This window comes from Aptenodytes forsteri, unplaced genomic scaffold (genome assembly GCF_000699145.1).
Source record: "Aptenodytes forsteri isolate BGI_AS27 unplaced genomic scaffold, ASM69914v1 Scaffold184, whole genome shotgun sequence".
In the NCBI taxonomy this organism is placed as follows: Eukaryota; Metazoa; Chordata; class Aves; order Sphenisciformes; family Spheniscidae; genus Aptenodytes; species Aptenodytes forsteri.
Window position 1 is genome coordinate 3,359,538 of NW_008796078.1, and position 13,046 is coordinate 3,372,583.

The following is a 13,046-nucleotide window of genomic DNA, read 5'->3' on the forward strand; positions in this document are numbered from 1 at the left end:
GAGTGTTATCCCTTGGGAACTTTAGCTGGAATACCTGCCTTTGGTTACAAACATATGCAAATAGTGCTCCTTATGTGTTATTTTAAGTGAAAGTTAATTGTTGGCAAAGGCAGTTTACAGTTACCCTCCCAGAGCACCTGAACTACCCTAAGAGTCAGGGAAACTGCCTCCATGTTCCTGCTTGTGTACCGAAATCCTCTTCCAGCGCTTTAAAATTTCAGTTTAGGGATAGACCATTGCATTCTCCAATGAACCAGGGCAGCGTGAAAGCCTGCCAGATGCTGGCATATGGGGGGCTTGTGCAGGGGGGGGAGGATGTTTGTTCTGAGCCAAATTTAGGGAGTTTGAGGGTCCATGGCAGATTCTCCGCTACTGGTGTTCAGGCCTGTAAATATCAGGGTCTCGGTGTTTACAGACAGATCCCTGCAGTAAACAAAACAGTTAAGAAATGGAACAGTGATTTTTTTTTTTTTTGCATAGGCCTGATGGTTCATTCAGCAGAAACTAGAGTACTTGTCTCAAGCACCCACTTCACATTAGCTGCCATCTGAAAAGGTGCTCCAGCCACTTCTCGAATCAACAGTGGCAGCGGGGCTGCCAGAGTACCAGGGGGCAAACGTGCCTGGACCACAAAACAGTAAGAGAGCAGCACCACTTTCTCCACTCTGCCAGCTGGAAGCCTCCGCTTGGTGTGTTGCGGATAAACGTGAGCTCTCCCGTGGGTGAGGGAGCTTTCCCTCCAGGAGCTGCCCCAGGCTGCGGGCGTATGCACAAGGTGGGGGGCAGACAGTGGGCTTGGGCTTGGATTTAGGGTGTGCCTTGGTGCTCTGCAGCTATTATCTGTGTGCTGGCACCCCCCCAGCAGTGGGCACAAGCTAGCGTGCCCTAGCTTTTGAAGGCTGAGCAGCCTCGTCCTTACTGTAAGAAAAGAACATGCAGACAGATTGCTTGTATGACACTGCTGACTGGCTCTAAAACCATGTCATGTCTGCCTGGCGGAGAATGGTTTCTGTAGCCTTTCTTAAGGGTTTTTGCTCCTGTTGGTTCCTGTAGTTAAAATATATATGAGCACTTGCTCTTAACTTTACTAGCCATAGTGAAGTGCCCAAAGGATATTGCAGTGTGTTTGACCCACCTGTCTTTGGGTGTGATCTCTACTTGGGGTAGAAGTTATATAGTTCATGCACTCTTGCATCATATTGGTTTCTCTTCGAAGAACTATTAAAATTGTGTTGGGTGTGGATATCATGTGAAGGGGGAAAGGACTTCATAAAAATTTTGCTAGCCCAAGGGGTGGGGAAAGTTTTTGTCTTAAAATAAAGATAAACCAGAGAAGGTGAAAGAGACAACTTGGTGGAAAAAAAATGAATAGCTGGTGAAGGAGGGAGAGATGAAATAAGGAAGACTGAAGAACTTATATCTTCAGTTGTTTTTCCACACTTCTGCAAATATCAGGCTTGTGTTGCTTTTATTGCTTTGCTAACAGTGCGATTAGCCTTTCACCTTGGGTCCTTTTTCTTCATTTTCTTTAAATTTGGTCAACCTTCAGCTGGCAGTGGTGGCTCCCTTTAGGCCTGTGGAATGCCTAAGTTTTTACAGTGCAGCAGTATTGTCAGGGACACGGCTTGAGCAAAGTTTTTAGGGAGTGTTCTTCAAGCTAATTCTTACTTTCTCACACTACTGGCAAATACTTAATTTGGGTTGTAGTCTGCAGTTGCTATGAATATCTTTATGATCTTTTTCAATTTGAATATCTTCTTCGCACTGATTCTTTCCGCCCCCTTGCTCCCCCTCTTCCTTCCTTCATCATTCATTTACTCATTTCCTTTTTTTCTCTTATATTTTCATTTCCAGTCAGGCATGTATTCTAAAGTACTGGGTTATACTTAGAAGGTACTGTACCTCTGGAATAAGAAATCTCATTATGCTTATGGGATATTATCCTATTTCACCTGACTTGTGTATAACTTGTCCTAGGCCTGCATAATGCCTAATATCATGACATAAGGTTATTTCTTTCAGTGTTTAGATTGTTAGGCTTAGTGCTCTCTCTAGTTTCAAATCCTTGCTGAATAAAGTACCAGTATTTTATTTACGTCCATCTGCCTTTGCTGTAGCACACACAGGAGGAGACAGTTATGTGGTAAAGGATGATGTTAGAACAGTAGCTGGAAAACACTCCTGGGTATTCTCTACTGCTTCTGGCACCAGAATTTCAAGCCCTGCTGGGTCTTCAGAAGGATGATGTTAATTTGACTTGCTCAGATTTGAGATCCTCTGAGGCCTGAAACGATATTTGGTCTTCCGTACCTCAGATCTGATTTTTGCAGGGGAATACTGTTGACCAGTGACACTGAACTAGGTGGGGAAAATGTTGCCTCTGCTCCGACAGAGGTGAAAAAAGGTTTATTTGTGAGCAGAATCATTCCTGTTACACATATCATACAGCAGAGCTTGTGCAGCACTCGCTGCGTCCTCTGGTGTGCAGAGGGAAGACTGCCCAGAGCCAGGGTGGGCTGGTGTGGGAGGAAGCCAATGTGGCTGTTAACAGTGGGAAAGCTGGAAGGGTGTAATTGGAAACATGAAGACTGCGTGTGTTTTTTTTCCTGCAGAATTCTGTGGAAGTTATGAGGCAGTCTTGGCTGGTGGCTTTTCTAGGCTGGTGGCTTTTCTAGCAGTGCAGCTGCAGTGGGCCCATGTTGATGGTGCCAAGGGGGCTGTTAGGAACAGAGCCAAAGTTGGAGATGGAGACTTGACATGCCTTGGGTTAACTGTAGGAAAGTCCCTGTGCAAGTCCCTGTGCTTTTCATATGGGAAAGACAAACCTGGGCCATTGATTGGCACCATGGAGCTGACAGATGTGATATTCTGCTTTTTGAAGGATTTGTCTGTGCTTCTTAACACATGCCAGGATGTCCAGTAGGTTGTTTTAAATCTGGAAGCGTGACTTGCACCAGCAGGCTGTTGAAGGGGATATTCGCTTGGCTGATGTCCATCATTGCACTAGGCTGTCCTATTCCTTTAATCACTTGAAAGGGACGAATAAAGAGAAAGACAAATACTGCATTGGCAGGCAAAGTTTTCTTTCACGCTGTTCAGAAACGTGCACTCCAGGATGTGATTACGATGTAAAAAATGTATATATTAAAAAAAACCCCAATGCCAAGCAAAACCAAAACAACAAACAAAACATTCAAGGAAAAACATGTTCAGGTGTTTTGTCTAACTCTCCTGAATATCTACCTTAAAAACTAATAATTGAGCTAAAGGAAGGAGGGGATTTCATGATCTGAAAATTGACTGGTATTGGGACCAAGGCTGTGGGTTGAACTAACATTTGCTTAGGAAACTTGGATCAACTGGAGAGTTTTCAAGTTCTGAAAGACTGTTTATAAAATAAAAATGTTGACAAGTCTTTTACAGCTCACTGAGCAGAACTCATGTCTGTTGGGATTATGTTGCCAGAGATGAGCTTGCTTGCATTAAGTTATTTAAAATGCTCAGAACTGGTTTGCTTTAAGATGTTGAAAAGGGCTATTTTCTGTTTCGCTAGAAGGAAAAAGGGGAAAAACAATTTTGTCTTAAGAAGAAGTGGTTTCTAATCTCTAAAGCGGGTATTCAGGGTATTTTCTTTGTTCTCTGAAGTCTGTAATTAATATTTGTATCACAAGAATTCTCAATGTCTGGAAACAAAGAATTTTGAAAGCACATGTGTAATGCTCATGTGCATCTGAAATACTTATGTATATCGCTGCATTTATGTTGTACCCAAATGTACATAGCAATCGGGATGTTACAGGCTCAGCATTACTTGGTGGTTGTTAGCGAAATACAGACCAGCTTTCAAAAGGGAAGAAAGACTCACTGTACAGACTGTCTTCAGCCCAGCAAGGCATGTAAGTAAGTCGCTAGGTGGAAAGGGCGTGAACTGCTCTCATGACTTCAATGCAATTAGTTTAGCGGCTTAAGTTATGCACAGGGTTAATCAGCGTGCTGAAGAGAGCCCTAATGGGATTACTGTGGAAAAGTTTGAGCTTCTAACACAGCAACATAAATGTTTGCTTCCAATGGCCCCTGCTTTCGGTGAGGTTACCAAATGTTGCGCTTCTCTGTGAAAGTTATCGTAGCGACCTGATATTTTTAGTACAGTGTCTTTTTTGGACTGGCTCTGCTGTATAGCCAGGATTCTTTCTGCTGCTTCCAACCTTAGCCAAATGCTCTCTGCAGCTCAGTGTGAAATTTCAGTTATTACTTCTGAAACCTGAAAGGTTTAGCAATATTGCAGATTTCCATCTTTCCTAACATTTTGGCCTTCATACTGAGTATGCAGTCACTACATTTTGACAACATATTTTACATTTAATTTTCCAAGCAGTGTTTTATTAGATTAACTCAGATAGGAAGAATAGGCTCACATTTATCATGAGTGACTTGCACATTCAGTCAAACACTCTGTGATATTGAGTAGTTTAAATCTCCAGCGCATGAACTGTAAATTAACATTAAAGGTCTCTCTTAACATTCATTACTCTCCTTAAACAGTCGTGCGGAATTACTAGTTGCCAGTAATTTCTCCTTGAATACAAATATATCATCTGTTCTAATGTTGTTTTAACTCTCTTGATCTGCATGTCATGAAATGAATATCTTAAAATTAGGAAATGGCAAGGCTGAATAGTGTAATGGCTAATTGAGACTTTTATTGCCATTTAGTAGAAGTTTCGGGTTTGCTTGCAGCTCAAACTACCACTTTTCCTAAAAGCCAGTGATACTCTGGTTGCTGAGCATGGTCCCAGAGGATAAATGCCTATCCTGCTGGGACCACTGATTCAGCCTCTTGACAGTCTTGGTGTAAAAATCTGACCTGTGAAGGTGTGAGGTATGCACTCTTCTGTTGCAAGAGGTGACTTTCTTTACCAAGTAAAGTAGCCCTTTAAGGCATCTAGGCAGAACAGTGTGGAGAGTATTCACTGCAGACTCTTTTTTTTTTTTTTGATAAACAGAATTTCAGACCCCAGAGCTCTCCATTTATCACTCTTGATAAACAGAGCATTTCAGACCCCAGAGCTCTCCATTTATCACATTGCACAAGTGTGAGAAATTTGGACATAGGCACAATAAATAAATCAGGAAAAACCCCCTAGAGTATGCTGCAGGATGCATTTCAGAGTAGAATCTAAGAGCAGAAGTGTTGGTGAAGAGCTTGTCGTTTCCAGTTCATGTAGCAGTTGTGAAAAACAGCTTTGCATCTTCATAATACTGCAGCAGTTTATTGATTTGCACTACAGTCTAAGGGCTGGGATCCGTGCTTCCCAAGGAGCTTAGGAAGCCTGGTGACATGCACTCAATACTTCCGAAGATTGAAATCGGAAACTCTGGCTACTGAAATCAGGACTCTGTTAGTAACCGTCCACGATGATACCTTCTCACTGTGGTGCTGCATATACACCTCACCGTAGTGTGTCTCTACCTGCTTGTCCTGCCTCCTGTTGTCTTTGCTATCTCCCGCTGCATGCTGTAGGGTGCGCAGGCCGTAAAACCTTACCTCCTCATCCATTCTCCATCCCTTCTTGCAATGTGCTGCACATCTTTTCCCACCTCATGCAGCTAAACAAGGCAAAGCAGGGAGTTGGAAATTCGTTAGTTCTTCTCAGAACTTGTTATCGTGCCTGAATATTATTTGTTTTAAACCACATGGGGATTAAGAGCCTTTAAAGTTCCTTGATTAGTGTTTAGGGGAAAACAAAATGCCAGTTTAAGCTTCTGATCTTTCATAACAGCATATAGAACTCCAGTGTTTAAATTTATGCTTAAAACAGCTGTTCTAGAGTCACATTTAACAAGAAATTAATTAGCCTGGAAAAGAATGACTAAAACTTGATTATATTTAAGTTTGTATTTCATCTTCCATCTGTGGTGAAATCAAGAACTATTCAGCTTTATGATCATTCACGGAGATGACTTGATTTTTTATTCTTATAGATTACAAATTTCTTGCTTGCTCATTGTCTTTGTATATTAAGAATGACCTTATTTTAAAAACTCCTCATGGTTTAACTTTCTTAGTAGGAACACTATCATGCACAGTTAGTGGAAACTTCTGCAGTGAGAAAAGGCACGTGCTCTAACAACAAAAGCCTGGCTCTATCCCTGTATTTGCATTACTTAGCTGATATGTGCAAAAGCTGATCTGTGCTAATACTTGATAATAGTATATGGCAGCTAGCTGTACGTATGGTTGACTAGTTGTTTATTCGGTTACTGCATTTACGCAGACACAATTAATACTTTCATACCTAAACTCTCCTCTTGGTTTTTTGTGTTTTTTATATCTAATCACTGCTGTCCTCATCACTAGTGTGATATTGAGTGCCCAGCATAAATAGAGAGACCGACAAATTTATCCTTGGAGCAGCCAGTCTTAAGATATAGCTGTTTTGCAGAAATTTTTGATTAGAAACAACTCACTTTCCTTGAACAATAAAAAACGAAGCAGTCAATTTCTTCAATCAAAGAATGATCTTGCAAAACGACAAAACTTTTCCCAGCATGTAAGCTTTGTGTGCTGCGAAGCTGTAATGACAAATGCCTAGTGGAATAAGTGCTGTTTAGTGGTCACGCCCCTTGAGTACAGCAATAACAGGGGGTCTTTTGCTGATTTCATAGACTTCAACGTCTCCTACTATCAACGTTCAGTTTGTGGCAGCCTGGTGCAACCCTATATGGACTAGGCTATAAGGTGCGTTTAGAAAGCAAATGTTGGGCTGGTTGTCAGGAAAAGTCCGTACTGTGAGCGTGATGGAGCTTGATCTATCAAAACTGAGGTCCTGCAATGCATGTTTTAAGTATTTTTAGATCACATACTCATTGGACAAAGAATCTTCTGCTTCTTCCTTATAAATTTAATAGCTACTGGAGTAGTAGCTTTCTGTGGATCTGTTCAGGACCAGCTGTATAAAAAGTGCTGTCATCATGTAAGCATGAGTATGTTAGGAAGCTATTTCTCTCCATTCAAGCTGACTAAAGACTATAAGCAACATTCAAAGGCCTGTGTACATGTGAGGGGCATGGTACAGTCAAGCGCTATCTGAGACAACACATGACTGTAATGGATTTACAGTGGGCTGGCAGCGCCCTACATCTTTTTGTTAAAAACTGCTGCAGTCAGAAAACCTGCATATTGTAGCAGCTATATGGATGATGGTAAACTCTTCCCTGGGAAAACAGGCATTTAGTTGGTAAAATCTAAGTTTTCTTCGATTTTTCTGCTTAGTACATTTTCTAGCCTCTTGTTCACGTAGTAGTATCTCTTATTTCTTGGTTTTAGTCTTATTTCTTGTGATTAACATTACACTGTTCATGCTAATGAATTCATCTGGGGTTGACCTGCAGTGTGTTCAAGCTGGAGTTTGTACCCTCCTAATCCTAGGTCTCCTTCATGAATATCTTCCTTGCCTGTAGCCTGGGTGGAGCCTGTTCTGTCCTGCGCTGGCACTGGTATGTGAGCAGATGATTCATAGTTTTCAGTCAATTCGTCATTATTTATGATATAATCTGTGTCTTCATCCTTCAGTTGATCCTGTATTCAAACAAACAAAAAAATCAGTGGAAGGGGGACTCTTGAGGAGGATTTTTGTTAAAGCTTAAATGAAGAACAAATCTGATGCAATTCCACTTTCATTTTATTTCATTATTTGCTTATTTTATTCAGGTGTTAATCTACCATCTTGATGTTGATTAAAACAAATAGCTGCTTACTATGTTCTGCTCTCGAGCAGTGTTGAGAAACATAACCTACCCTTCAGATCTTTAAGATAACTTCAGTGCTTAAATATCACTGGTGGATAGCCAATACTTTCAGCATCTGGCTAAATTATTTAGAACGTCGCTCATATTTGAAGCTCACAATATTAGTGGCCTGCCCTGGTTTCGGCTGGGATAGAGTTAATTTTCTTTCTAGTAGCTGGTACAGTGCTGTGTTTTGGATTTAGGATGAGAATAATGTTGATAACACACCGATGTTTTAGTTGTTGCTGAGCAGTGCTTACACAGGGTGAAGGCTTCTTCCTGCTTCTCACCCCACCCCACCAGCGAGCAGGCTGGGGGTGCACAAAAGTTGGGAGGGGGCACAGCCAGGACAGCTGACCCCAACTGACCACAGGGATAGTCCACACCATATGACGTTGTGCTCAGCACGTAAACTAGGGGAAATGCTGGCCGGGGGTCTGCTGCTAAAAACAGGTGGTGAACTGCATTGTGCATCACTTGTTTTGTATATTATCATTATTTTCCCTTTCTTTTCTGTCCTATTGTCTTTATCTCAACTCATGAATTTTACACAAAAAATGCGGGGAGGAGCGTGGGGGGAGTGAGTGAATGGCTGCGTGCTGTTTAGCTGCCTGCCGGGTTCAACCACAACATGGCCATTCTTGAAAATGTAGCCTGGACCTTCCAAGACCTCTTCTCCACAACCCTGAAGAAATTGTCTAATTCTTAGCCTTAAAAGTAATAAGCTTTGGAAAAGTGACTTTACCAAAGTGTTTCATTGAGTATGGTGGGTTTTGGATTACACCTTAAACACAATTAACCAAGCTCGGTACTTACGCCATACGCACTGGGGCTGGTCAGAAGCCTGGCAACAGGATTACACCATTCAGGCAATGTCGTTGTGAGAGGTGGACCAGTGTGGGTTAAGATAGGTTTTAGGTATCTGTGAAGTTTGTTAAAGAATATTTCCCATACAGATATTGATACTAACATGCTTCTCTATTACACAAAGAAATTGCATTTTCAAGCATAAGGGAATCATCTAACTGAATGGAAACATAGAAAATACCGCTCTTTACCTACCCGTTACTGCATACATTCACCCGTCACCAGCCCTGCCTAATGTTTTTCAGTAACAACAACAAAAACCCAAAGCCACTTGATGGTCAAAATCTGTCTTGAGGGGTGCCAGAATGGCCGAAGGCGATGTTGTGGGATACATAAATGCAGTAGGAGCTGGAAGAGAGGAAAAGTGCACTAGATAATCCTGTTTACTGTTCTCATCTACTGTTTGCTGTAAGTGTGATCTCTTCTGCAGTTTTAACAGGAAACAATTTAAGATGCAGCTGTATCAGCTACTTTGTGTAAGAACAGCAGCGAATGTTTTATTAAACACAAATACTCAGCCTTTTGTAAAATCTGTGCATTTCTTCAATAGGCAAAGTATATTTCATCAAATATTAAGTTTCTTTATTGCTAGGAGTGTGCATAAGTTGTTCTCTGTAATACTTTATTTTCAGCATTCAATGCATTTGTTTTACACTTCATACATCAATGCCCCTTTATATACAATTATGTAAATAAGTTAGGAACAGGCTTTATGCTATTGTCTCACACCTGTCTTTCCAATCTTTTCATCTAAAAGTGCTTTATTGAGATAAAAGAAAAACCTGCTCATCTTGAGCAATTATATCATCCTCTATCTGTCAATAACAGCTCTCCCATGAGTCCCTCAAGTTGACTTATCTTCTCTGCTACTTTTACTTGCAAAGTAATTTTCAGTGTTCTTTGGGAAGCAGGTCTGTTAGCTATTTTTGCTGCTAGGGGAAATTTGCTTTATTGATTGTCGTCCCACTTTCTCCCCCCCCAGCTCCTTTCTCTCTTTCTTGCGTGTGCTCTCTCCCTCACTCTTTCTCTCTCTGCCTCCTTAAAGAAGAAAGGAACAAATGTAAAACTGAGTAGTAATTCGAGCTCTGCGGCAATATTGTAGAAATACCGAGTAAGTACGTGGGTCTTAAACCTAATCATTCCAGTGCCTCTTTCTTTCATTATTGGTTGTTTATGGTATCGCTGTTTTACACACAAAGCACAAATTATGTATCCTGAAGAAACTGTTATGTAAACCATCCCTATCTCAGTTACAGATCGAAAGGCTAAATAATTTGCTCCCCTGTCCTCTATATTACAGCCATGGAAGTTGTTCTATAGTATCTGGGTTTTGTGTGTGTGCGTGTTTTTGTGTATTTTTAAAAAATTAAATTGCATCTGTCAGAAGATTGTGTGATTCCTTCATCCAAAGTCATATACAGAACTAGTGTGAAAAATGAATTATGAGTCTACTTAAAAAAAAAATTTGTAAGATTTTAATATAAATTCTCACCTTGGTCATGGTTCTGGTGAGAATCTCATGAGATCAAAAGTTTAGATCCTCTTGCTTCTGTAAGAGTAAAATCAAACCAAACAATCCTTTTCTGATCCAATCCCAGTCGTATTTGAAACCTCAAGAAAAAAACCCCCTCCAAAGTGCCAAGCAGTTAAGAGATATTAAAAAGCAATGTATAAAAGCCATCAATTAGAGTTGTTTTGTTTTCAGCACTTCAGAAAAACCCAATTAAAAGGCCAAAAATGGAAGTAGGAGCCTAATTCTAGGTTTTTAATCTTTGGAAATATTGGCTTTGTTAGTACAAACAACTTGAATTGTTTGAACTGAGTTGTCAGACCTAGCATGAAAAATACTGGCTTGTAGCGGAAGTTGCACTTGATTATCCTGATTTCTGTCTGCTCTGTTCTTGTATTCTCTTCCAGAATAAGTAACTGAAGGTGAATATTACTCTGCATTTCCTCTTCGATCTGATGATCTCTCAGCTAGGCCTTACTTCTAAGCAGCCTTGTAACTTTATAATGAGCTTTATAGCGTTCAGTCAAAATTTGAGTCGTTTTCCTCCCATGCTTGCATGAAGCCCAGCGCCACATCAGAGAGGAATAGGTGGTGCATGCTGAAACAGGCAATCTGCGTGGCTGCCACAGCAGTCTTCAGTCTTTCAAGCCACCACCATGTTTAGCATAAACTTTGTATGTTTGTACACCGATGTCTTTAAGTTGAGTGGTGGCTTCATTTTGGGCTGCAACAGGTCCTCTAAGTCCCCTTTCTTTTGCACTTGTTCTAACATGTTCGTTGGGTATTGTCCATGCTTCTGCTTTGGAGCCTCTTGAGATGCAGTTTAAAGTGAAGACAGTCGTCTTCTGCTTGTTGTGATGCTTCTGATTCTGTAATAAATTATTTACCTCTTTTGTTTCTTATTTAACTAGTTATTCAGCCCACTAAAGGAACTTAAATTGCACTGGCCTATTTTTCATTGTTTTAATAACCTATGCCATAAATGTTTCCTCTTTATTGTTGACACAGTTGCTTTATAGTATTACAGACATAATCACATTATTTAGTGCAGCATGAAAGAGGAATTCTAATCCATGCGCAGTGCTGGCATTTCAAAAGTATATCAGACATGGGTCTACAGCGTTTTAAGGCTGGCAAGAAGTCTTATCACACTCCAGCTGCTCTGGTTGCATCTCCCACTATCTCCAGGGAGAAATAATTTAAATAGTGTAATAGAAAAAGGTAGATTTTGCACTAAGGCTGCTTTAAAAATTGGAAGAAACTAAGTGTAAAATTCTTAGCAGAACTCGGGAATTGCTGCCGAACCAAACTCATGCCTGCCTAAATTAGGGATAGGGAAAAGATAGCAGGAAAACATTGTTATCAGTCAACCCACTTCTAGATTTGCCCTTCAGCCCTCCATGGGCAGAACAGCCCACCTGCATGTCTCAGATTCTACACCATACAATATACTGTGTTAAAGAACATTATTAATATTGTAAAGGTGGTAACTTCTAAGTTGGGAAACCGAATTCAGGATGCCAGTATATGCACATGTATAGAATTTTAATGCGTGTACAGTGCTGGCACGTTAGCATGCCTTTACTTTCACAATCAAATACCGATTTTTCCATTGACTCCCCACATCTCCAGGCTTCTACTCTCAGTTCACGTGCCCAGAAATGTTTACCCTGGGTCCCCTCATTGCTATTTGAACATCCCTTTGCCCAGGCAGTTCCAGTCTTCCCTCCCCACTAGCCAGGCACAGTTCCTCTCCCTTCCTCTCTCACTGACGCCAGACTCAACATCGAAATCTGTTTACCCCTTCCTGATTCAGCTTCCGTCTCTTCTGAGTTTGGCTCATATGATGTCCTCTTCTGCACTGCCCAGCAATAAGCAAAGAAGGCAATGCCATTGCGGACAAGACAGTCGGCAAGTGTCTGAACAATGTAGCCTAAAGATGAACCACAGGCAGGCTGTTCGCCGGGGCTGATGTGGCTGAGCAATTCGAACAGGAGCTGTGGGAGGGTACAGCATGCTCAAGAGCAACAGGACCTTCAGAATTTAGCTCTTGGAATTGAAGAGTTTGGTGGGGTTTTTTTTGAAGGTGTATGAATAGGCAATTTTTCAAAGTTACACAATGTGATCTAGCTTAGGCTGGAGTTTCAAAGAAATGGCAAAAGGCATCTCCAGGGTGGAATGTGAGGTCTTTGCTTTAAGTACAGTGCATTTAAAAATAATCTCTTGAGGATTTATTAGGAACAAAACCATGGAATTTCTTGATTTTTATTTTTTTCCCCAAAAAACATTATGCTGGTAACAAATATCTATTATGAAAATTTCCCTCCTTATATAGCTACTGTTTCACACAAATACAGGTAATCTGAACCAGAGTTTTCAAGGGAAAAGTCTCAGGTAGTCTGGATGAGAAACACTACTGCCACCAGGCACGTTGCAGCACATTTAGGATTTCCATTATGCAGAAAATTCTGAGATTTCAAAATAGTTTTTGCGTTATATGAGGATGAAAACTCAGAATCTCAAAATTTCTGTTCTTCCAGCCAAGAAGCACCAAATGACCACACTTTGTTAAATTGACACGTTCTGTCCAAATCTTGAGAATGTTGGTAAAATCACTGTTTATCTTTTTGATAAATGGCGTTAGCATGTTCAAAGAGGGAAAAATATTCTGGCAGAGATGTTGTGGCGGTTTTCACTCAGACTTAAAGGAGGTTCACTTTTCTTTTGCTGGAGGAACAAAGTCCTAGTACAACTGTTATGCTTTTCAGCAGAGCTGTAGTAACTGCCATGCCCTCAATTTTAGTATACTTGACTAGAACTTTTGTGAGAGAAATAACCTGTAATTTGGAAAAAAAACCCCAACAAACCCAAAAACCAACCC

At 40.8% G+C, this 13,046-nt stretch overlaps 1 protein-coding gene across 1 annotated transcript in view; it reads right to left on the bottom strand.

Annotated features, from left to right (window-relative positions):
* Positions 1-7,357: 7,357 nt before the first annotated feature.
* Positions 7,358-13,046, bottom strand: part of SLC9A9 (solute carrier family 9 member A9) — a 239,639-nt gene continuing 233,950 nt past the window's right edge. The window contains exons 15-16 of the mRNA XM_009286711.1: positions 8,605-8,710; positions 7,358-7,579 (exon numbers count right to left, since the gene is read on the bottom strand). Of these exons, the coding sequence (XP_009284986.1) occupies positions 7,358-7,579; positions 8,605-8,710 (328 nt within the window). The remainder of the gene's footprint in view (positions 7,580-8,604; positions 8,711-13,046) is intronic.